This window comes from Phyllobates terribilis, unplaced genomic scaffold (genome assembly GCF_046119375.1).
Source record: "Phyllobates terribilis strain yellow unplaced genomic scaffold, ASM4611937v1 Scaffold_12__6_contigs__length_324123572, whole genome shotgun sequence".
Taxonomy (NCBI): Eukaryota; Metazoa; Chordata; class Amphibia; order Anura; family Dendrobatidae; genus Phyllobates; species Phyllobates terribilis.
Genome location: NW_027362772.1, coordinates 89345166 through 89372388, shown reverse-complemented (window position 1 = coordinate 89372388; position 27223 = coordinate 89345166). Strand labels below are relative to the sequence as shown.

Here is a 27223-nt window from a genome sequence, read left to right as displayed (position 1 = left end):
TCCTTCAGAATCACGAGGTTGTCTTCTGTTTCTAGATGATCCCCTGTCATCTCTTCTGTCTTGTTTTCTATATGTGGGAGGAGTATCATCACCTGTGCCTTTAACCATTACCCACTTGATTCCATGTTGGTTGCCAGGGGGTGGGTAGCTTTCTTGAGCTTGATATAGCATGGCAGGAGCGGCTTTCTTCCTTGGCTTAGTATCCTTTTCCATTTTTAGCATGGCTTTTTGGAAAGCTTTGACAATGTTCACTACGTCGTTAAAAGAAGAAGAACGAATCTCGGGCCGTACTCTCAGGACTTCATCTCTGAGAGCGTCTTGTAAGCCATCTACTAGGGCCTGAACCAACAGGGCGGCCTGCATCTTGACGTGAGGACTGTATCCGAGATCCTTAAAATGCATGCTGAGTCTTGCAGCAGATCTTTCCACAGATTCATCAGGGTCTTGTTGAACATCTTGTACAGACCCAGCTTGATCTGACAAGCGATTCTGAGCCCAGGCTTTTAACTGTTTCATGTATTCTAGGCCGGATTCATACGTACTAAGGGGTCCTGCTTTTGTGGAAACCATGGCCTTCTGAAAGCTCTCCGTTTTCGGCTAAGTGAGCCTGGCATTCTGCAGCCAGAGTAGAACCAGCAGCAAGGGAAATTTTGCGAGCCAATCCTCCAACATGGCTCATACAGGTGTTTGCAGGGTTGACTTTGGCCCCCACCCGATGTGTAAGGATGTCACCATAGCCTATTGACAGAGTGACAGGGCGTCCTGATGGGTCTACTAGATTCCGGGAGCGGCAGGGGTCCTAGACTTCTGAGGGGCTGGAGGGGGGGTGGTGCTCTTTCAGCAGTTGCTTGGAGCAAGGGCCGGAGTACGGGTAATGGATATGGGGTGGAGGATGCCATAGGAGACGTATGGGGTAAAGGGGGGGGGGCTGGAGTATCTTGAGCCCATCCCTCATCTGGCTCCGTATCGTCTTGAGTAACAGTATGTTGGCGGAGGGAGAGCAGTCTGGCCTGAAATTCTGGGGAGTTGAGGAGGATATCCCCAGGGTTGTGGGTGACTCCCATAGGAAACAGGGGAAGCGTCTCAGCATCGTGAACTGGAGCAGAGGGTGTCACATTAGCTTCAGATGGGTGCTTTGGGACTGCGGGCTTTTCCACCTGTGCTGGTGGCTGGTAATATGCACCGGACGGATCTAGTAGTGGATATAGGCCGGATTGGGGCTTTCCGGGCCTCCCACAACAAGTAAGAGGTGTAGCAAGATGGCCGTGGGAGGGAGGAGTTAAAATGGAAGTGGGATTATTCTTGGAGGCAGGAAAAGGTGTAGTAAGATGGCCGTTGGAGGGAGGAGGGGGGAGTGGGGGTGGGATTGTTCTTGGGGGCAGGGAAAGGTGTAGTAAGATGGCCGTTGGAGGGAGGAGGGGGGAGTGGGGGTGGGATTGTTCTTGGGGGCAGGCTGGGCATCGTGCCATGGGCGGCCCGCCCAGAGTGGGTTTTGCTCTCCACACACCCGACACGTCCACCCCTCCGGTGATTTGTTGTTGGCACCATTATAGGGCGGTGGCTGAAGGCTCGGTGTAGTGACAGGCATCAACGGGGTTACGGCCAATTTAGGGTCACATAACAAATCACATTCTGTAGCTTTCATGTATCCGAACAAAGGCTCGGCATTCTCTGTCCCCCCCCTGCACCATCTACTCTAAGATGTGCTTGCAGAAATCCTCACCCAACTTTCCCAACTTCTGTGTAACACATTCATAAGCTTATCATATTCTACAAATTCCTAACATTCTTCTTGCCTTCTTGCCTTCCCGTAACTCCACTAATTGGCTTAACTCCTACAGCAGCATTCCGCAACTTACGAAATCTTTCAAATTTGAATATACACAACATTTTCTTATAGAATGCAATGATCTGTCGCGACTCAGATCACTGGTGCAGTCCACAGGTCGCCATTCCTCAGTGTAGAGACACCTCAATACACTGATGAGATAGAGAGACACCTCAATCTAACTCCTTTCCTAGCCTTGAATGGCGACTTTACAGTGCGACTCACCACGGCACCCTGACTACAGGTCACCACCCGTCAGTGTAGAGACACCTCGATACACTGATGAGATAGAGAGACACCTCAATCTATCTCCTTTCCTACCACGGTACCACCCGACAGTGTAGAGACACCTCGATACACTGTTTAGATAGAGAGACACCTCAATCTATCTGCTTTCCTACCACGGTACCACCCGACAGTGTAGAGACACCTCAATACACTGTTTCCTAACCTTGACTTTACAGCAGTCTCTGTGTTAGACAAAGAGCACACCTCAATTCGTCACAGATTCTTTCTCCCTTACACTACAATTCAGGAATGCTTTGTAACCTTGACTATCAGTTACGGGAGGCAGCTATCTAAGAAAAGTACAGTGACCGGGGGAGGAGGAGGTGGTGTGCACACGAGCACGCGCAGGCATGCGACGTCACTCGTTTTAACACTTGCTGGTTCAGGACGTGGTGTGGGACGCCCAAGGTCTCACCACTCGACCGGTCACCCACCCAGATCCAACCTGACAACCCCACAGAAACCGCTGCGGCTGACACACAGGCAAGTGAGACATATAAAATACATCTCAACTTACCGTGTTCGATGGAGGTTGATCAGGCCTCAAATTCAGCCACCGCGGTCACCACCAGGGAAATCAGCAATATGGGTCCGGGAGGGCAGCGTACCGCTAGCCACGCCGCACGTTGAGCGCCATTTGGTGGGGGTCGTGATGACATTCCACTCGTCCTCCAGTCACTCCAAATTCAAACTATGAGCATGGGTCAACCATTCAAAGAATGAGTCAGACAACAAGCTGGTTCAAGCTCAGAGCACGCTCAGAAGACTACTACAGTCAACCTCCTCAGCATTGTTCTGCGTTTATTTTTACATACACAAATCTAAATACACTACATAATGGGAGGGAAAAGGGGTTGTCCGGGGCGGGGTAAGCCATGAAAGTCCAGTGTCTGACCACTCCTGATTGGTCCACATCTCCTTATCTCAGTCTCTGGGCAGATATTGCAGCCGTCAGCTTATAATCTTGTTTCGTTTCTCTGAAATAAGTCTTGGCAACGCTGGAAATGTCTTAGTTTAAGTTTCGATTTGAGTATTACGTAGCAAGGAAAGCTTATTGTTATAAGACACAAAATGGTGGTTAGTACATTAGCAAAAAAGCGTATAAAAGTTACAAAAGTATAAAAGTTACAAATATATATATTCTCTTTTACCCCGACAAGGATGTAACTCAAGATAAGTAATGTATGTACACAGTGACTGCACCAGCAGAATAGTGAGTGCAGCTCTGGAGTATAATACAGGAGGTATCTCAGGATCAGTAATGTAATATATGTACACAGTGACTGCACCAGCAGAATAGTGAGTGCAGCTCTGGAGTATAATACAGGAGGTAACTCAGGATCAGTAATGTAATGGATGTACACAGTGATTGCACCAGCAGAATAGTGAGTGCAGCTCTGGAGTTTAATACAGGAGCTAACTCAGGATCAGTAATGTAATGTATGTACACAGTGATTGCACCAGCAGAATAGTGAGTGCAGCTCTGGAGTATAATACAGGATGTAACTCAGGATCAGTAAAGTAATGTATGTACACAGTGACTGCACCAGCAGAATAGTGAGAACAGCTCTGGAGTATAATACAGGATGTAACTCAGGATCAGTAAAGTAATGTATGTACACAGTGACTGCACCAGCAGAATAGTGAGAACAGCTCTGGAGTATAATACAGGATGTAACTCAGGATCAGTAATGTAATGTATGTACACAGTGACTGCACCAGCAGAATAGTGAGTGCAGCTCTGGGGTATAATACAGGAGGTAACTCAGGATCAGTAATGTAATGTATGTACACAGTGACTGCACCAGCAGAATAGTGAGTGCAGCTCTGCAGTATAATACAGGAGGTAACTCAGGATCAGTAATGTAATGTATGTACACAGTGACTGCACCAGCAGAATAGTGAGTGCAGCTCTGGAGTATAATACAGGATGTAACTCAGGATCAGTAATGTAATGTATGTACACAGTGACTGCACCAGCAGAATAGTGAGTGCAGCTCTGGAGTATAATACAGGATATAACTCAAGATCAGTAGTGTAATGTATGTACACAGTGACTGCACCAGCAGAATAGCGAGTGCTGCTCTGGAGTATAATACAGAAGATAACTCAAGATCAGTAATGTAATGTATGTACACAGTGACTGCACCAGCAGAATAGTGAGTGCAGCTCTGGAGTATAATACAGGAGGTAACTCAGGATCAGTAATGTAATGTATGTACACAGTGACTGCACCAGAAGAATAGTGAGTGCAGCTCTGGAGTATAATACAGGATATAACTCAAGATCAGTAATGTAATGTATGTACACAGTGACTGCACCAGCAGAATAGTGAGTGCTGCTCTGGAGTATAATACAGGATGTAACTCAGGATCAGTAATGTAATGTATGTACACAGTGACTGCACCAGCAGAATAGTGAGTGCAGCTCTGGGGTATAATACAGGATGTAACTCAGGATCAGTAATGTAATGTATGTACACAGTGACTGTACCAGCAGAATAGTGAGTGCAGCTCTGGGGTATAATACAGGAGGTAACTCAGGATCAGTAATGTAATGTATGTACACAGTGACTGCAGCAGCAGAATAGTGAGTGCAGCTCTGGAGTATAATACAGGATGTAACTCAGGATCAGTAATGTAATGTATGTACACAGTGACTGCAGCAGCAGAATAGTGAGTGCAGCTCTGGAGGATAATACAGGATGTAACTCAGGATCAGTAATGTAATGTATGTACACAGTGATTGCACCAGCAGAATAGTGAGTGCAGCTCTGGAGTATAATACAGGAGGTAACTCAGGATCAGTAATGTAATGTATGTACACAGTGATTGTACCAGCAGAATAGTGAGTGCAGCTCTGGAGTATAATACAGGAGGTAACTCAGGATCAGTAATGTAATGTATGTACACAGTGACTGTACCAGCAGAATAGTGAGTGCAGCTCTGGAGTATAATACAGGATGTAACTCAGGATCAGTAATGTATGTACACAGTGACTGCACCAGCAGAATAGTGAGTGCAGCTCTGGAGTATAATACAGGAGGTAACTCAGGATCAGTAATGTAATGGATGTACACAGTGATTGCACCAGCAGAATAGTGAGTACAGCTCTGGAGTATAATACAGGATGTAACTCAGGATCAGTAATGTAATGTATGTACACAGTGACTGCACCAGCAGAATAGTGAGCGCAGCTCTGGGGTATAATACAGGATGTAACTCAGGATCAGTAATGTAATGTATGTACACAGTGACTGCACCAGCAGAATAGTGAGTGCAGCTCTGGGGTATAATACAGGATGTAACTCAGGATCAGTAATGTAATGTATGTACACAGTGACTGCACCAGCAGAATAGTGAGTGCAGCTCTGGAGTATAATACAGGATGTAACTCAGGATCAGTAATGTAATGTATGTACACAGTGACTGCACCAGCAGAATAGTGAGTGCAGCTCTGGGGTATAATACAGGATGTAACTCAGGATCAGTAATGTAATGTATGTACACAGTGACTGCACCAGCGGAATAGTGAGTGCTGCTCTGCAGTATAATACAGGAGGTAACTCAGGATCAGTAAAGTAATGTATGTACACAGTGACTGCACCAGCAGAATAGTGAGTGCAGCTCTGGGGTATAATACAGGATGTAACTCAGGATCAGTAATGTAATGTATGTACACAGTGACTGCACCAGCAGAATAGTGAGTGCTGCTCTGCAGTATAATACAGGATGTAACTCAGGATCAGTAATGTAATGTATGTACACAGTGACTGCACCAGCGGAATAGTGAGTGCTGCTCTGCAGTATAATACAGGATGTAACTCAGGATCAGTAATGTAATGTATGTACACAGTGACTGCACCAGCAGAATAGTGAGTGCAGCTCTGGAGTATAATACAGGAGGTAACTCAGGATCAGTAATGTATGTACACAGTGACTGCACCAGCAGAATAGTGAGTGCAGCTCTGGAGTATAATACAGGAGGTAACTCAGGATCAGTAATGTAATGGATGTACACAGTGATTGCACCAGCAGAATAGTGAGTGCAGCTCTGGAGTTTAATACAGGAGGTAACTCAGGATCAGTAATGTAATGTATGTACACAGTGACTGCACCAGCAGAATAGTGAGCGCAGCTCTGGGGTATAATACAGGATGTAACTCAGGATCAGTAATGTAATGTATGTACACAGTGACTGCACCAGCAGAATAGTGAGTGCAGCTCTGGAGTATAATACAGGATGTAACTCAGGATCAGTAATGTAATGTATGTACACAGTGACTGCACCAGCAGAATAGTGAGTGCAGCTCTGGAGTATAATACAGGATGTAACTCAGGATCAGTAATGTAATGTATGTACACAGTGACTGCACCAGCAGAATAGTGAGTGCAGCTCTGGAGTATAATACAGGATGTAACTCAGGATCAGTAATGTAATGTATGTACACAGTGACTGCACCAGCAGAATAGTGAGTGCAGCTCTGGAGTATAATACAGGATGTAACTCAGGATCAGTAATGTAATGTATGTACACAGTGACTGCACCAGCAGAATAGTGAGTGCTGCTCTGCAGTATAATACAGGAGGTAACTCAGGATCAGTAATGTAATGTATGTACACAGTGACTGCACCAGCAGAATAGTGAGCGCAGCTCTGGGGTATAATACAGGATGTAACTCAGGATCAGTAATGTAATGTATGTACACAGTGACAGCACCAGCAGAATAGTGAGTGCAGCTCTGGAGTATAATACAGGATGTAACTCAGGATCAGTAATGTAATGTATGTACACAGTGACTGCACCAGCAGAATAGTGAGTGCAGCTCTGGAGTATAATACAGGAGGTAACTCAGGATCAGTAATGTAATGGATGTACATAGTGATTGCACCAGCAGAATAGTGAGTGCAGCTCTGGAGTATAATACAGGATGTAACTCAGGATCAGTAATGTAATGTATGTACACAGTGACTGCACCAGCAGAATAGTGAGTGCAGCTCTGGGGTATAATACAGGAGGTAACTCAGGATCAGTAATGTAATGTATGTACACAGTGACTGCACCAGCAGAATAGTGAGTGCAGCTCTGGAGTATAATACAGGAGGTAACTCAGGATCAGTAATGTAATGGATGTACATAGTGATTGCACCAGCAGAATAGTGAGTGCAGCTCTGGAGTATAATACAGGATGTAACTCAGGATCAGTAATGTAATGTATGTACACAGTGACTGCACCAGCAGAATAGTGAGTGCAGCTCTGGGGTATAATACAGGAGGTAACTCAGGATCAGTAATGTAATGTATGTACACAGTGACTGCACCAGCAGAATAGTGAGTGCAGCTCTGGAGTATAATACAGGATGTAACTCAGGATCAGTAATGTAATGTATGTACACAGTGACTGCACAGCAGATTAGTGAGTGCAGCTCTGGAGTATAATACAGGAGGTAACTCAGGATCAGTAATGTAATGTATGTACACAGTGACTGCACCAGCAGAATAGTGAGTGCAGCTCTGGAGTATAATACAGGATGTAACTCAGGATCAGTAATGTAATGTATGTACACAGTGACTCCACCAGCAGAATAGTGAGTGCAGCTCTGGAGTATAATACAGGATGTAACTCAGGATCAGTAATGTAATGTATGTACACAGTCACTGCACCAGCAGAATAGTGAGTGCAGCTCTGGAGTATAATACAGGATGTAACTCAGGATCAGTAATGTAATGTATGTACACAGTGACTGCACCAGCAGAATAGTGAGTGCAGCTCTGGAGTATAATACAGGATGTAACTCAGGATCAGTAATGTAATGTATGTACACAGTGACTGCACCAGCAGAATAGTGAGTGCAGCTCTGGAGTATAATACAGGAGGTAACTCAGGATCAGTAATGTAATGTATGTACACAGTGACTCCACCAGCAGAATAGTGAGTGCAGCTCTGGAATATAATACAGGATGTAACTCCGGATCAGTAATGTAATGTATGTACACAGTGACTGCACCAGCAGAATAGTGAGTGCAGCTCTGGGGTATAATACAGGAGGTAACTCAGGATCAGTAATGTAATGTATGTACACAGTGACTGCACCAGCAGAATAGTGAGTGCAGCTCTGGAGTATAATACAGGATGTAACTCAGGATCAGTAATGTAATGTATGTACACAGTGACTGCACCAACAGAATAGTGAGTGCAGCTCTGGAGTATAATACAGGATGTAACTCAGGATCAGTAATGTAATGTATGTACACAGTGACTGCACCAGCAGAATAGTGAGTGCAGCTCTGGAGTATAATACAGGAGGTAACTCAGGATCAGTACTGTAATGTATGTACACAGTGACTGCACCAGCAGAATAGTGAGTTTAGCTCTGGAGTATAATACAGGATGTAACTCAGGATCAGTAATGTAATGTATGTACACAGTGACTGCACCAGCAGAATAGTGAGTGCAGCTCTGGAGTATAATACAGGAGGTAACTCAGGATCAGTAATGTAATGTATGTACACAGTGACTGCACCAGCAGAATAGTGAGTGCAGCTGTGGAGTATAATACAGAATGTAACTCAGGATCAGTAATGTAATGTATGTACACAGTGACTGCACCAGCAGAATACTGAGTTTAGCTCTGGAGTATAATACAGGAGGTAACTCAGGATCAGTAATGTAATGTATGTACACAGTGACTGCACCAGCAGAATAGTGAGTGCAGCTCTGGAGTATAATACAAGATGTAACTCAGGATCAGTAATGTAATGTATGTACACAGTGACTGCACCAGCAGAATAGTGAGTGCAGCTCTGGAGTATAATACAGGAGGTAACTCAGGATCAGTAATGTATGTACACAGTGACTGCACCAGCAGAATAGTGAGTGCAGCTCTGGAGTATAATACAGGAGGTAACTCAGGATCAGTAATGTAATGGATGTACACAGTGATTGCACCAGCAGAATAGTGAGTACAGCTCTGGAGTATAATACAGGATGTAACTCAGGATCAGTAATGTAATGTATGTACACAGTGACTGCACCAGCAGAATAGTGAGCGCAGCTCTGGGGTATAATACAGGATGTAACTCAGGATCAGTAATGTAATGTATGTACACAGTGACTGCACCAGCAGAATAGTGAGTGCAGCTCTGGAGTATAATACAGGATGTAACTCAGGATCAGTAATGTAATGTATGTACACAGTGACTCCACCAGCAGAATAGTGAGTGCAGCTCTGGAATATAATACAGGATGTAACTCCGGATCAGTAATGTAATGTATGTACACAGTGACTGCACCAGCAGAATAGTGAGTGCAGCTCTGGGGTATAATACAGGAGGTAACTCAGGATCAGTAATGTATGTACACAGTGACTGCACCAGCAGAATAGTGAGTGCAGCTCTGGAGTATAATACAGGAGGTAACTCAGGATCAGTAATGTAATGTATGTACACAGTGACTCCACCAGCAGAATAGTGAGTGCAGCTCTGGAGTATAATACAGGATGTAACTCAGGATCAGTAATGTATTTACACAGTGACTCCACCAGCAGAATAGTGAGTGCAGCTCTGGAGCATAATACAGGATGTAACTCAGGATCAGTAATGTAATGTATGTACACAGTGACTCCACCAGCAGAATAGTGAGTGCAGCTCTGGAGTATAATACAGGAGGTAACTCAGGATCAGTAATGTAATGTTTGTACACAGTGACTGCACCAGCAGAATAGTGAGTGCAGCTCTGGAGTATAATACAGGAGGTAACTCAGGATCAGTAATGTAATGTATGTACACAGTGACTGCACCAGCAGAATAGTGAGTGCAGCTCTGGAGTATAATACAGGATGTAACTCCGGATCAGTAATGTAATGTATGTACACAGTGATTGCACCAGCAGAATAGTGAGTGCAGCTCTGGAGTATAATACAGGAGGTAACTCAGGATCAGTTATGTAATGTATGTACATAGTGACTGCACCAGCAGAATAGTGAGTGCAGCTCTGGAGTATAATACAGGATGTAACTCCGGATCAGTAATGTAATGTATGTACACAGTGACTGCACCAGCAGAATAGTGAGTGCAGCTCTGGAGTATGATACAGGATGTAACTCAGGATCAGTAATGTAATGTATGTACACGGTGACTGCACCAGCAGAATAGTGAGTGCAGCTCTGGAGTATAGTACAGGATGTAACTCAGGATCAGTAATGTATGTACACAGTGACTGCACCAGCAGAATAGTGAGTGCAGCTCTGGAGTATAATACAGGATGTAACTCAGGATCAGTAATGTAATGTATGTACACAGTGACTGCACCAGCAGAATAGTGAGTGCAGCTCTGAAGTATAATACAGGATGTAACTCAGGATCAGTAATGTAATGTATGTACACAGTGACTGCACCAGCAGAATAGTGAGTGCAGCTCTGGAGTATAATACAGGATGTAACTCAGGATCAGTAATGTAATGTATGTACACGGTGACTGCACCAGCAGAATAGTGAGTGCAGCTCTGGAGTATAATACAGGATGTAACTCAGGATCAGTAATGTATGTACACAGTGACTGCACCAGCAGAATAGTGAGTGCAGCTCTGGAGGATAATACCGGATGTAACGCAGGATCAGTAATGTAATGTATGTACACAGTGACTGCACCAGCAGAATAGTGAGTGCAGCTCTGGAGTATAATGCAGGAGGTAACTCAGGATCAGTAATGTAATGTATGTACACAGTGACTGCACCAGCAGAATAGTGAGTGCAGCTCTGGAGTATGATACAGGATGTAACTCGGGATCAGTAATGTAATGTATGTACACGGTGACTGCACCAGCAGAATAGTGAGTGCAGCTCTGGAGTATAATACAGGATGTAACTCAGGATCAGTAATGTAATGTATGTACACAGTGACTGCACCAGCAGAATAGTGAGTGCAGCTCTGAAGTATAATACAGGAGGTGACTCAGGATCAGTAATGTTATGTATGTACACGGTGACTGCACCAGCAGAATAGTGAGTGCAGCTCTGGAGTATAATACAGGATGTAACTCAGGATCAGTAATGTATGTACACAGTGACTGCACCAGCAGAATAGTGAGTGCAGCTCTGGAGTATAATACAGGAGGTGACTCAGGATCAGTAATGTTATGTATGTACACAGTGACTGCACCAGTAGAATAGTGAGCGCAGCTCTGGGATATAATACAGGATGTAACTCAGAATCAGTAATGTAATGTATGTACACAGTGACTGCACCAGCAGAATAGTGAGTGCAGCTCTGGAGTATAATACAGGATGTAACTCAGGATCAGTAATGTAATGTATGTACACAGTGACTGCACCAGCAGAATAGTGAGTGCAGCTCTGGAGTATAATACGGGATGTAACTCAGGATCAGTAATGTAATGTATGTACACAGTGACTGCACCAGCAGAATAGTGAGTGCTGCTCTGCAGTATAATACAGGATGTAACTCAGGATCAGTAATGTAATGTATGTACACAGTGACTGCACCAGCGGAATAGTGAGTGCTGCTCTGCAGTATAATACAGGAGGTAACTCAGGATCAGTAAAGTAATGTATGTACACAGTGACTGCACCAGCAGAATAGTGAGTGCAGCTCTGGAGTATAATACAGGAGGTAACTCAGGATCAGTAATGTAATGGATGTACACAGTGATTGCACCAGCAGAATAGTGAGTGCAGCTCTGGAGTTTAATACAGGAGGTAACTCAGGATCAGTAATGTAATGTATGTACACAGTGACTGCACCAGCAGAATAGTGAGCGCAGCTCTGGGGTATAATACAGGATGTAACTCAGGATCAGTAATGTAATGTATGTACACAGTGACTGCACCAGCAGAATAGTGAGTGCAGCTCTGGGGTATAATACAGGATGTAACTCAGGATCAGTAATGTAATGTATGTACACAGTGACTGCACCAGCAGAATAGTGAGTGCAGCTCTGGAGTATAATACAGGATGTAACTCAGGATCAGTAATGTAATGTATGTACACAGTGACTGCACCAACAGAATAGTGAGTGCAGCTCTGGAGTATAATACAGGAGGTAACTCAGGATCAGTAATGTAATATATGTACACAGTGACTGCACCAGCAGAATAGTGAGTGCTGCTCTGCAGTATAATACAGGAGGTAACTCAGGATCAGTAATGTAATGTATGTACACAGTGACTGCACCAGCAGAATAGTGAGCGCAGCTCTGGGGTATAATACAGGATGTAACTCAGGATCAGTAATGTAATGTATGTACACAGTGACTGCACCAGCAGAATAGTGAGTGCAGCTCTGGAGTATAATACAGGATGTAACTCAGGATCAGTAATGTAATGTATGTACACAGTGACTGCACCAGCAGAATAGTGAGTGCTGCTCTGCAGTATAATACAGGAGGTAACTCAGGATCAGTAATGTAATGTATGTACACAGTGACTGCACCAGCAGAATAGTGAGTGCAGCTCTGGAGAATAATACAGGAGGTAACTCAGGATCAGTAATGTAATGTATGGACACAGTGACTGCACCAGCAGAATAGTGAGTGCAGCTCTGGAGTATAATACAGGAGGTAACTCAGGATCAGTAATGTAATGTATGTACATAGTGATTGCACCAGCAGAATAGTGAGTGCAGCTCTGGAGTATAATACAGGATGTAACTCAGGATCAGTAATGTAATGTATGTACACAGTGACTGCACCAGCAGAATAGTGAGTGCAGCTCTGGAGTATAATACAGGATGTAACTCAGGATCAGTAATGTAATGTATGTACACAGTGACTGCACAGCAGATTAGTGAGTGCAGCTCTGGAGTATAATACAGGAGGTAACTCAGGATCAGTAATGTAATGTATGTACACAGTGACTGCACCAGCAGAATAGTGAGTGCAGCTCTGGAGTATAATACAGGAGGTAACTCAGGATCAGTAATGTAATGTATGTACACAGTGACTCCACCAGCAGAATAGTGAGTGCAGCTCTGGAGTATAATACAGGATGTAACTCAGGATCAGTAATGTAATGTATGTACATAGTGACTCCACCAGCAGAATAGTGAGTGCAGCTCTGGGGTATAATACAGGAGGTAACTCAGGATCAGTAATGTAATGTATGTACACAGTGACTGCACCAGCAGAATAGTGAGTGCAGCTCTGGAGTATAATACAGGATGTAACTCAGGATCAGTAATGTAATGTATGTACACAGTGACTGCACCAGCAGAATAGTGAGTGCAGCTCTGGAGTATAATACAGGAGGTAACTCAGGATCAGTAATGTAATGTATGTACACAGTGACTGCACAGCAGATTAGTGAGTGCAGCTCTGGAGTATAATACAGGAGGTAACTCAGGATCAGTAATGTAATGTATGTACACAGTGACTGCACCAGCAGAATAGTGAGTGCAGCTCTGGAGTATAATACAGGAGGTAACTCAGGATCAGTAATGTAATGTATGTACACAGTGACTCCACCAGCAGAATAGTGAGTGCAGCTCTGGAGTATAATACAGGATGTAACTCCGGATCAGTAATGTAATGTATGTACACAGTGACTCCACCAGCAGAATAGTGAGTGCAGCTCTGGGGTATAATACAGGAGGTAACTCAGGATCAGTAATGTAATGTATGTACACAGTGACTGCACCAGCAGAATAGTGAGTGCAGCTCTGGAGTATAATACAGGATGTAACTCAGGATCAGTAATGTAATGTATGTACACAGTGACTGCACCAGCAGAATAGTGAGTGCAGCTCTGGAGTATAATACAGGATGTAACTCAGGATCAGTAATGTAATGTATGTACACGGTGACTGCACCAGCAGAATAGTGAGTGCAGCTCTGGAGTATAATACAGGATGTAACTCAGGATCAGTAATGTATGTACACAGTGACTGCACCAGCAGAATAGTGAGTGCAGCTCTGGAGGATAATACAGGATGTAACGCAGGATCAGTAATGTAATGTATGTACACAGTGACTGCACCAGCAGAATAGTGAGTGCAGCTCTGGAGTATAATGCAGGAGGTAACTCAGGATCAGTAATGTAATGTATGTACACAGTGACTGCACCAGCAGAATAGTGAGTGCAGCTCTGGAGTATGATACAGGATGTAACTCAGGATCAGTAATGTAATGTATGTACACGGTGACTGCACCAGCAGAATAGTGAGTGCAGCTCTGGAGTATAATACAGGATGTAACTCAGGATCAGTAATGTAATGTATGTACACAGTGACTGCACCAGCAGAATAGTGAGTGCAGCTCTGAAGTATAATACAGGAGGTGACTCAGGATCAGTAATGTTATGTATGTACACGGTGACTGCACCAGCAGAATAGTGAGTGCAGCTCTGGAGTATAATACAGGAGGTGACTCAGGATCAGTAATGTTATGTATGTACACAGTGACTGCACCAGTAGAATAGTGAGCGCAGCTCTGGGATATAATACAGGATGTATCTCAGAATCAGTAATGTAATGTATGTACACAGTGACTGCACCAGCAGAATAGTGAGTGCAGCTCTGGAGTATAATACAGGATGTAACTCAGGATCAGTAATGTAATGTATGTACACAGTGACTGCACCAGCAGAATAGTGAGTGCAGCTCTGGAGTATAATACGGGATGTAACTCAGGATCAGTAATGTAATGTATGTACACAGTGACTGCACCAGCGGAATAGTGAGTGCTGCTCTGCAGTATAATACAGGAGGTAACTCAGGATCAGTAAAGTAATGTATGTACACAGTGACTGCACCAGCAGTATAGTGAGTGCAGCTCTGGAGTATAATACAGGAGGTAACTCAGGATCAGTAATGTATGTACACAGTGACTGCACCAGCAGAATAGTGAGTGCAGCTCTGGAGTATAATACAGGAGGTAACTCAGGATCAGTAATGTAATGGATGTACACAGTGATTGCACCAGCAGAATAGTGAGTGCAGCTCTGGAGTTTAATACAGGAGGTAACTCAGGATCAGTAATGTAATGTATGTACACAGTGACTGCACCAGCAGAATAGTGAGCGCAGCTCTGGGGTATAATACAGGATGTAACTCAGGATCAGTAATGTAATGTATGTACACAGTGACTGCACCAGCAGAATAGTGAGTGCAGCTCTGGGGTATAATACAGGATGTAACTCAGGATCAGTAATGTAATGTATGTACACAGTGACTGCACCAGCAGAATAGTGAGTGCAGCTCTGGAGTATAATACAGGATGTAACTCAGGATCAGTAATGTAATGTATGTACACAGTGACTGCACCAGCAGAATAGTGAGTGCAGCTCTGGAGTATAATACAGGATGTAACTCAGGATCAGTAATGTAATGTATGTACACAGTGACTGCACCAACAGAATAGTGAGTGCAGCTCTGGAGTATAATACAGGAGGTAACTCAGGATCAGTAATGTAATATATGTACACAGTGACTGCACCAGCAGAATAGTGAGTGCTGCTCTGCAGTATAATACAGGAGGTAACTCAGGATCAGTAATGTAATGTATGTACACAGTGACTGCACCAGCAGAATAGTGAGCGCAGCTCTGGGGTATAATACAGGATGTAACTCAGGATCAGTAATGTAATGTATGTACACAGTGACTGCACCAGCAGAATAGTGAGTGCTGCTCTGCAGTATAATACAGGAGGTAACTCAGGATCAGTAATGTAATGTATGTACACAGTGACTGCACCAGCAGAATAGTGAGTGCAGCTCTGGAGAATAATACAGGAGGTAACTCAGGATCAGTAATGTAATGGATGTACATAGTGATTGCACCAGCAGAATAGTGAGTGCAGCTCTGGAGTATAATACAGGATGTAACTCAGGATCAGTAATGTAATGTATGTACACAGTGACTGCACCAGCAGAATAGTGAGTGCAGCTCTGGAGTATAATACAGGATGTAACTCAGGATCAGTAATGTAATGTATGTACACAGTGACTGCACAGCAGATTAGTGAGTGCAGCTCTGGAGTATAATACAGGAGGTAACTCAGGATCAGTAATGTAATGTATGTACACAGTGACTGCACCAGCAGAATAGTGAGTGCAGCTCTGGAGTATAATACAGGAGGTAACTCAGGATCAGTAATGTAATGTATGTACACAGTGACTCCACCAGCAGAATAGTGAGTGCAGCTCTGGAGTATAATACAGGATGTAACTCAGGATCAGTAATGTAATGTATGTACACAGTGACTCCACCAGCAGAATAGTGAGTGCAGCTCTGGGGTATAATACAGGAGGTAACTCAGGATCAGTAATGTAATGTATGTACACAGTGACTGCACCAGCAGAATAGTGAGTGCAGCTCTGGAGTATAATACAGGATGTAACTCAGGATCAGTAATGTAATGTATGTACACAGTGACTGCACCAGCAGAATAGTGAGTGCAGCTCTGGAGTATAATACAGGAGGTAACTCAGGATCAGTAATGTAATGTATGTACACAGTGACTGCACAGCAGATTAGTGAGTGCAGCTCTGGAGTATAATACAGGAGGTAACTCAGGATCAGTAATGTAATGTATGTACACAGTGACTGCACCAGCAGAATAGTGAGTGCAGCTCTGGAGTATAATACAGGAGGTAACTCAGGATCAGTAATGTAATGTATGTACACAGTGACTCCACCAGCAGAATAGTGAGTGCAGCTCTGGAGTATAATACAGGATGTAACTCCGGATCAGTAATGTATGTACACAGTGACTCCACCAGCAGAATAGTGAGTGCAGCTCTGGGGTATAATACAGGAGGTAACTCAGGATCAGTAATGTAATGTATGTACACAGTGACTGCACCAGCAGAATAGTGAGTGCAGCTCTGGAGTATAATACAGGATGTAACTCAGGATCAGTAATGTAATGTATGTACACAGTGACTGCACCAGCAGAATAGTGAGTGCAGCTCTGGAGTATAATACAGGAGGTAACTCAGGATCAGTAATGTAATGTATGTACACAGTGACTCCACCAGCAGAATAGTGAGTGCAGCTCTGGAGCATAATACAGGATGTAACTCAGGATCAGTAATGTATGTACACAGTGATTCCACCAGCAGAATAGTGAGTGCAGCTCTGGAGCATAATACAGGATGTAACTCAGGATCAGTAATGTAATGTATGTACACAGTGACTGCACCAGCAGAATAGTGAGTGCTGCTCTGCAGTATAATACAGGAGGTAACTCAGGATCAGTAATGTAATGTATGTACACAGTGACTGCACCAGCAGAATAGTGAGTGCTGCTCTGCAGTATAATACAGGAGGTAACTCAGGATCAGTAATGTAATGTATGTACACAGTGACTGCACCAGCAGAATAGTGAGTGCAGCTCTGGAGAATAATACAGGAGGTAACTCAGGATCAGTAATGTAATGGATGTACATAGTGATTGCACCAGCAGAATAGTGAGTGCAGCTCTGGAGTATAATACAGGATGTAACTCAGGATCAGTAATGTAATGTATGTACACAGTGACTGCACCAGCAGAATAGTGAGTGCAGCTCTGGAGTATAATACAGGATGTAACTCAGGATCAGTAATGTAATGTATGTACACAGTGACTGCACCAGCAGAATAGTGAGTGCAGCTCTGGAGTATAATACAGGATGTAACTCAGGATCAGTAATGTAATGTATGTACACAGTGACTGCACCAGCAGAATAGTGAGTGCAGCTCTGGAGAATAATACAGGAGGTAACTCAGGATCAGTAATGTAATGGATGTACATAGTGATTGCACCAGCAGAATAGTGAGTGCAGCTCTGGAGTATAATACAGGATGTAACTCAGGATCAGTAATGTAATGTATGTACACAGTGACTGCACCAGCAGAATAGTGAGTGCAGCTCTGGAGTATAATACAGGATGTAACTCAGGATCAGTAATGTAATGTATGTACACAGTGACTGCACCAGCAGAATAGTGAGTGCAGCTCTGGAGTATAATACAGGAGGTAACTCAGGATCAGTAATGTAATGTATGTACACAGTGACTCCACCAGCAGAATAGTGAGTGCAGCTCTGGAGTATAATACAGGATGTAACTCAGGATCAGTAATGTAATGTATGTACACAGTGACTGCACAGCAGATTAGTGAGTGCAGCTCTGGAGTATAATACAGGAGGTAACTCAGGATCAGTAATGTAATGTATGTACACAGTGACTGCACCAGCAGAATAGTGAGTGCAGCTCTGGAGTATAATACAGGAGGTAACTCAGGATCAGTAATGTAATGTATGTACACAGTGACTCCACCAGCAGAATAGTGAGTGCAGCTCTGGAGTATAATACAGGATGTAACTCAGGATCAGTAATGTAATGTATGTACACAGTGACTCCACCAGCAGAATAGTGAGTGCAGCTCTGGAGAATAATACAGGAGGTAACTCAGGATCAGTAATGTAATGGATGTACATAGTGATTGCACCAGCAGAATAGTGAGTGCAGCTCTGGAGTATAATACAGGATGTAACTCAGGATCAGTAATGTAATGTATGTACACAGTGACTGCACCAGCAGAATAGTGAGTGCAGCTCTGGAGTATAATACAGGATGTAACTCAGGATCAGTAATGTAATGTATGTACACAGTGACTGCACCAGCAGAATAGTGAGTGCAGCTCTGGAGTATAATACAGGATGTAACTCAGGATCAGTAATGTAATGTATGTACACAGTGACTGCACCAGCAGAATAGTGAGTGCAGCTCTGGAGTATAATGCAGGAGGTAACTCAGGATCAGTAATGTAATGTATGTACACAGTGACTGCACAGCAGATTAGTGAGTGCAGCTCTGGAGTATAATACAGGAGGTAACTCAGGATCAGTAATGTAATGTATGTACACAGTGACTGCACCAGCAGAATAGTGAGTGCAGCTCTGGAGTATAATACAGGAGGTAACTCAGGATCAGTAATGTAATGTATGTACACAGTGACTCCACCAGCAGAATAGTGAGTGCAGCTCTGGAGTATAATACAGGATGTAACTCCGGATCAGTAATGTAATGTATGTACACAGTGACTCCACCAGCAGAATAGTGAGTGCAGCTCTGGGGTATAATACAGGAGGTAACTCAGGATCAGTAATGTAATGTATGTACACAGTGACTGCACCAGCAGAATAGTGAGTGCAGCTCTGGAGTATAATACAGGAGGTAACTCAGGATCAGTAATGTAATGTATGTACACAGTGACTCCACCAGCAGAATAGTGAGTGCAGCTCTGGAGCATAATACAGGATGTAACTCAGGATCAGTAATGTATGTACACAGTGATTCCACCAGCAGAATAGTGAGTGCAGCTCTGGAGTATAATACAGGATGTAACTCAGGATCAGTAATGTAATGTATGTACACAGTGACTCCACCAGCAGAATAGTGAGTGCAGCTCTGGAGTATAATACAGGAGGTAACTCAGGATCAGTAATGTAATGTATGTGCACAGTGACTGCACCAGCAGAATAGTGAGTGCAGCTCTGGAGTATAATACAGGATGTAACTCAGGATCAGTAATGTAATGTATGTACACAGTGACTGCACCAGCAGAATAGTGAGTGCAGCTCTGGAGTATAATACAGGAGGTAACTCAGGATCAGTAATGTAATGTATGTACACAGTGACTGCACCAGCAGAATAGTGAGTGCAGCTCTGGAGTATAATACAGGAGGTAACTCAGGATCAGTAATGTAATGTATGTACACAGTGACTGCTCCAGCAGAATAGTGAGTGCAGCTCTGGGGTATAATACAGGAGGTAACTCAGGATCAGTAATGTAATGTATGTACACAGTGACTGCACCAGCAGAATAGTGAGTGCAGCTCTGGAGTATAATACTGGATGTAACTGAGGATCAGTAATGTAATGTATGTACACAGTGACAGCACCAGCAGAATAGTGAGTGCAGCTCTGGAGGATAATACAGGAGGTAACTCAGGATCAGTAATGTAATGTATGTACACAGTGACTGCACCAGCAGAATAGTGAGTGCAGCTCTGGAGTATAATACTGGATGTAACTGAGGATCAGTAATGTAATGTATGTACACAGTGACAGCACCAGCAGAATAGTGAGTGCAGCTCTGGAGGATAATACAGGAGGTAACTCAGGATCAGTAATGTAATGTATGTACACAGTGACAGCACCAGCAGAATAGTGAGTGCAGCTCTGGAGGATAATACAGGAGGTAACTCAGGATCAGTAATGTAATGTATGTACACAGTGACTGCACCAGCAGAATAGTGAGTGCAGCTCTGGAGTATAATACAGGATGTAACTCAGGATCAGTAATGTATGTACACAGTGACTGCACCAGCAGAATAGTGAGTGCAGCTCTGGAGTATAATACAGGATGTAACTCAGGATCAGTAATGTAATGTATGTACACAGTGACTGCACCAGCAGAATAGTGAGTGCAGCTCTGGAGTATAATACAGGATGTAACTCAGGATCAGTAATGTAATGTATGTACACAGTGACTGCACCAGCAGAATAGTGAGTGCAGCTCTGGAGTATAATACAGGATGTAACTCAGGATCAGTAATGTAATGCATGTACACAGTGACTCCACCAGCAGAATAGTGAGTGCAGCTCTGGAGTATAATACAGGATGTAACTCAGGATCAGTAATGTAATGTATGTACACAGTGACTGCACCAGCAGAATAGTGAGTGCAGCTCTGGAGTATAATACAGGATGTAACTCAGGATCAGTAATGTAATGTATGTACACAGTGACTGCACCAGCAGAATAGTGAGTGCAGCTCTGGGGTATAATACAGGAGGTAACTCAGGATCAGTAATGTAATGTATGTACACAGTGACTGCACCAGCAGAATAGTGAGTGCAGCTCTGGAGTATAATACTGGATGTAACTGAGGATCAGTAATGTAATGTATGTACACAGTGACTGCACCAGCAGAATAGTGAGTGCAGCTCTGGGGTATAATACAGGAGGTAACTCAGGATCAGTAATGTAATGTATGTACACAGTGACTGCACCAGCAGAATAGTGAGTGCAGCTCTGGAGGATAATACAGGATGTAACTCAGGATCAGTAATGTAATGTATGTACACAGTGACTGCACCAGCAGAATAGTGAGTGCAGCTCTGGGGTATAATACAGGAGGTAACTCAGGATCAGTAATGTAATGTATGTACACAGTGACTGCACCAGCAGAATAGTGAGTGCAGCTCTGGAGGATAATACAGGATGTAACTCAGGATCAGTAATGTAATGTATGTACACAGTGACTGCACCAGCAGAATAGTGAGTGCAGCTCTGGAGTATAATACAGGAGGTAACTCAGGATCAGTAATGTAATGTATGTACACAGTGACTGCACCAGCAGAATAGTGAGTGCAGCTCTGGAGTATAATACAGGAGGTAACTCAGGATCAGTAATGTAATTTATGTACACAGTGACTGCACCAGTAGAATAGTGAGTGCAGCTCTGGAGTATAATACAGGAGGTAACTCAGGATCAGTAATGTAATGTATGTACACAGTGACTGCACCTGCAGAATAGTGAGTGCAGCTCTGGGGTATAATACAGGAGGTAACTCAGGATCAGTAATGTAATGTATGTACACAGTGACTGCACCAGCAGAATAGTGAGTGCAGCTCTGGAGTATAATACAGGAGGTAACTCAGGATCAGTAATGTAATGTATGTACACAGTGACTGCACCAGTAGAATAGTGAGTGCAGCTCTGGAGTATAATACAGGAGGTCAGTGAAGGGTAGTTTTTCCCCCTTCCTGTTTTCTGATCGTGCTCGTGGTCTGGGGTCCGCAGCGGGGATATTCCTGGCCGCTCCTCGTCCCCCTCCAGATTGGGTATGACCCTGTTTGCTTATATAACAGAGTATAGTGTCCATAAAAAAAATCTCTAAATTGTATTCATTTAAAGTAACAGTACATAGACATTCATAGAATTAAAATATAGTAATTCCTGATTTAAATAAACTGCACAGGGAAGAGCACATGTCATATAGTATATACAATGTAAAGGACTAGTTCTGAAGATATGGACTCTTAGGGACTGCTATGTCAGTATCAAGTACAACACAATGTCGCCTACATCCCAGAAATGACAGCAGTCTTAAAACAGGTTCTTACCCATAGTAAGCAGTGTGAGACACCACTGCTGCCGCCCCAACGCGCGTTTCGCTTTGGCTTCCTCACTGGTTCTGCATGAAGTGTCCAGCATCTAGAGTAATGCTGGCTGAGATACCGTCAGGCCTTAGTCCAGATCCACCTGATAATACATATATGGATATTGATTTAATGACCCTGTTTGCTTGCAGTACTGGTTCCCGGACCCCTCGGGCTTTCTTCCTTTGGCGCGCAGCACGTGGCCTCTTTGATTTTGGTGGTGGGACGTCTGGCTGTATTTGGGGGTCTCCATATTCTTCAGTCCCAGTAATTAACTCTTGACTGTTCTGTTTTATATAGAGGAGAAGCCCAAACCCGAGACCATCCTGAAACCTTCTCCTGCCTCTCTGCGCCCGGAGCCCAACGACCGCGGCAAGTGTGCGGTGCTGGAGCCGACGCCGGACCCCGTCCCGCCAGACTCCAGGGCTGAGCTCCTCCAGACGTCTGGGACATTACCCGTAGTTGCCGCAGTGCCCGCCGCAGCGGTGGTGACCCCAGCAGTGGTGGTGGCCCCAGCTCCAGCCTTTCCCTGCCCCCTGGTGGGTGGTGATGATGATGCATCCCTGGAGTCTGCCCCTCTGGACGAAGCCGTCACCGACGATGAGGTAGAGGAGGATCTATGCCGGGATCCGCTGGGGCTTCCTGCAGCTGCGGACCCCCCGGTGACTGCTCAGGAAATGAACGGCATAAGCTATGAACTTCTGACAACGGACAGCTCTGTGGGCGAGAAAGGAACGGGGGAAGAAGCTTCATCAGATGTGCCGGAGCTGGCGCCCCCCACAGACCTGCGCGTAGAATGCACTTCTCCAAACGTGCCTGTGTCATCACTACCGTCAGACTCGCCCCCGCCCCCGCTCATTGCCGCTGCTCATTGCACCACTAAAACCTCCCCTCCTGCGGCCGTGCTTCCCGCCATCGGCCCTGGGCACATGGACGAGCCCGAGGAGGCCAGGACGGCCCTTGTGGACGGGGCCGCAGACATTGGGCTAGTGGAGGTCGACTCTGAGCTGGAAACCGGCGTCACGCTCCTAAGCTTCTGCTCCAGGAGGAGTCCTGTGGAAGGTGAGCGCCGGCCGGAGCTGCGCTCACCACCCTACTGCAGAGCGCAGCTCCGAGTCCTCCCATAACACGCCACAATTGCAAATGCATTCTGTCTTGTGATCGTCTACTTCAGTCACATCCAGAGCTGCCATCTGTATTCTTCCACTGACGCGAGCATTGCTCTCCCTCATCGATCTGCAGTGTGCTGCGTACACCAAACGGTCGGGGAGATATGACGGTGGAGAGGCCATAGGAAATGGGCAGAATTGTGATTGCAGCTTTCAGAGTAACAAGAGTAAGATGAAATAAAGATGGAGAAAGGGTTCTCATAATGACTCTAGGGCGGTGGGTAGTGTTGTCCTGAGACTGCTTGCTGGGGGTTGTAGTCTGTACTGAAGGGTCGGCTTGCCTGAGCTTTTAGCATTTTTCATTGTCCGCTACGACATGAAAGTTGGTTTAGCGTCTGAGCGGCGGCTCAACCTCGCTGAGCTCTGACTTTACTGAGATTGCAGCTCTGGGGGTGAGCGAATCCTGGATCCTGCTGATAACGCACAAAGATCCCGTCCATAGCGCGACACAGCGCCGTGCACAGGCTCTACCCAGCAGAGAGAGGGTTGATACTGTGCAGGGTGAGAGCGGCGGCACCGCTGAGCATGGGGGTGGTTGTCTGATAAGAAAGGGGGAGCGCTGCTGTCGTCTCCTGGATTGTAGACTGTGTCCATCAGAAAATGGTATTCCAGGGTCTCAGCTGGGGGGCGAGTGATCACATGACCTAAAGCCGCTCACATCGTCTACCTGCTCCACGTGTGCAGCCTGGGGCGCTGCTCTCCTCTCCCCGCGTGTGTGCAGCCTGGGGCGCTGCTCTCCTCTCCCCGCGTGTGTGCAGCCTGGGGCGCTGCTCTCCTCTCCCCGCGTGTGTGCAGCCTGGGGCGCTGCCCTCCTCTCCCCGCCGCGCGCGCGTGTGTGCAGCCTGGGGCGCTGCCCTCCTCTCCCCGCCGCGCGCGCGTGTGTGCAGCCTGGGGCGCTGCCCTCCTCTCCCCGCCGCGCGCGCGTGTGCGCAGCCTGGGGCGCTGCCCTCCTCTCCCCGCCGCGCGCGCGCGTGTGCGCAGCCTGGGGCGCTGCCCTCCTCTCCCCGCCGCGCGCGCGCGTGTGCGCAGCCTGGGGCGCTGCCCTCCTCTCCCCGCCGCGCGCGCGTGTGCGCAGCCTGGGGCGCTGCCCTCCTCTCCCCGCCGCGCGCGCGTGTGCGCAGCCTGGGGCGCTGCCCTCCTCTCCCCGCCGCGCGCGCGTGTGCGCAGCCTGGGGCGCTGCCCTCCTCTCCCCGCCGCGCGCGCGTGTGCGCAGCCTGGGGCGCTGCCCTCCTCTCCCCGCCGCGCGCGCGCAGCCTGGGGCGCTGCCCTCCTCTCCCCGCCGCGCGCGCGCAGCCTGGGGCGCTGCCCTCCTCTTCCCGCCGCGCGCGTGCGCGCAGCCTGGGGCGCTGCCCTCCTCTCCCCGCCGCGCGCGCGTGTGTGCAGCCTGGGGCGCTGCCCTCCTCTCCCCGCCGCGCGCGCGTGTGTGCAGCCTGGGGCGCTGCCCTCCTCTCCCCGCCGCGCGCGCGTGTGTGCAGCCTGGGGCGCTGCCCTCCCCCCCCCCCACGTGTGTGCGCCCATGATAGACCTGCCGGTGATGTGGGCTCCGCCTGGTGCCCGTCTGACTCTCCTGCCATTGTGATCTTCCAGCCCTCACAGTCGCAGCTTCACCAAAGATGTGGCAGACGCCAAAAGACGAGAGTCCTGATGCAGAAGAGGCGATGCCAGCGGAGGCTGAGGTGAGCTGCTGTATGGTGGGAGTAGTAGTCGTGGATGGGGTACTACTCTCCTCCTTCTTGCTTTCCTTTCTGGCTCCCGAGTGACGCTGCGCCGTGTCATCGGTGCACGGCGTCTTATACACAGCGAGTCTGATACCGCTGCGTCTGTTCTCAGGAGCAGAGCGAAGCCTCCGAGGAGAAGGGCGCGGAGCAAGAGGGTGACGATGCCGAGGCCACGCAGCCGGAGCCAACCGATGGACTGCCGGAGGAGAATGGCGCAGCAGAGGCCCTGCGCAACGGCGAGGACGTCACCTCCGGAGGTGAAGGGACCGAGCCGGACACTGCAGAGGAGGCGTACACCTATAAGTCAGGTAGTGTACCGCCATAGCGTGCCACATACCACTGCAGGGACCTAGAATGCGGAGCGCAGCTCTGGAGGATAATACAGGGTGTAACTCAGGATCAGTAATGTAATGTATGTACACAGTGACTGCACCAGCAGAATAGTGAGTGCAGCTCTGGAGTATAATACAGGAGGTAACTCAGGATCAGTAATGTAATGCATGTACACAGTGACTGCACCAGCAGAATAGTGAGTGCAGCTCTGGAGTATAATACAGGATGTAACTCAGGATCAGTAATGTAATGTATGTACACAGTGACTGCACCAGCAGAATAGTGAGTGCAGCTCTGGAGTATAATACAGGATATAACTCAGGATCAGTAATGTAATGTATGTACACAATGACTGCGCCAGCAGAATAGTGAGTGCAGCTCTGGAGTATAATTCAGGAGGTAACTCAGGATCAGTAATGTAATGTATGTACACAGTGACTGCACCAGCAGAATAGTGAGTGCAGCTCTGGAGTGTAATGCAGGATGTAACTCAGGATCAGTAATGTAATGTATGTATACAGTGACTGCACCAGCAGAATAGTGAGTGCTGCTCTGGAGTATAATGCAGGAGGTAACTCAGGATCAGTAATGTAATGTATGTACACAGTGACTGCACCAGCAGAATAGTGAGTGCAGCTCTGGAGTGTAATGCAGGATGTAACTCAGGATCAGTAATGTAATGTATGTATACAGTGACTGCACCAGCAGAATAGTGAGTGCTGCTCTGGAGTATAATGCAGGAGGTAACTCAGGATCAGTAATGTAATGTATGTACACAGTGACTGCACCAGCAGAATAGTGAGTGCAGCTCTGGAGTGTAATACAGGATGTAACTCAGGATCAGTAATGTAATGTATGTACACAGTGACTGCACCAGCAGAATAGCGAGTGCAGCTCTGGAGTGTAATGCAGGATGTAACTCAGGATCAGTAATGTAATGTATGTATACAGTGACTGCACCAGCAGAATAGTGAGTGCTGCTCTGGAGTATAATACAGGATGTAACTCAGTATCAGTAATGTAATGTATGTACACAGTGACTGCACCAGCAGAATAGTGAGTGCAGCTCTGGGGTATAATACAGGATGTAACTCAGTATCAGTAATGTAATGTATGTACACAGTGACTGCACCAGCAGAATAGTGAGTGCTGCTCTGGAGTATAATACAGGATGTAACTCAGGATCAGTAATGTAATGTATGTACACAGTGACTGCACCAGCAGAATAGTGAGTGCTGCTCTGGAGTATAATACAGGATGTAACTCAGGATCAGTAATGTAATGTATGTACACAGTGAGTGCAGCTCTGGAGTATAATACAGGATGTAACTCAGGATCAGTAATGTAATGTATGTACACAGTGACTGCACCAGCAGAATAGTGAGTGCAGCTCTGGAGTATAATACAGGATGTAACTCAGGATCAGTAATGTAATGTATGTACACAGTGATTGCACCAGCAGAATAGTGAGTGCAGCTCTGGAGTATAATACAGGATGTAACTCAGGATCAGTAATGTAATGTATGTACACAGTGACTGCACCAGCAGAATAGTGAGTGCAGCTCTGGAGTATAATACAGGATGTAACTCAGGATCAGTAATGTAATGTATGTACACAGTGACTGCACCAGCAGAATAGCGAGTGCAGCTCTGGGGTATAATACAGGATGTAACTCAGGATCAGTAATGTAATGTATGTACACAGTGACTGCACCAGCAG

General features: G+C 46.0%; 1 protein-coding gene across 7 annotated transcripts in view; it reads left to right on the top strand.

Annotated features, from left to right (window-relative positions):
• The window catches only part of EIF4G3 (eukaryotic translation initiation factor 4 gamma 3), a 262238-nt gene that overhangs the window by 131124 nt on the left and 103891 nt on the right, over positions 1–27223 (top strand). For all 7 annotated transcript variants that reach the window (XM_073656081.1, XM_073656075.1, XM_073656080.1 and 4 more), the window contains 3 exons: positions 22584–23345; positions 25040–25128; positions 25283–25478. In XM_073656081.1, the coding sequence (XP_073512182.1) occupies positions 22584–23345; positions 25040–25128; positions 25283–25478 (1047 nt within the window). The remainder of the gene's footprint in view (positions 1–22583; positions 23346–25039; positions 25129–25282; positions 25479–27223) is intronic.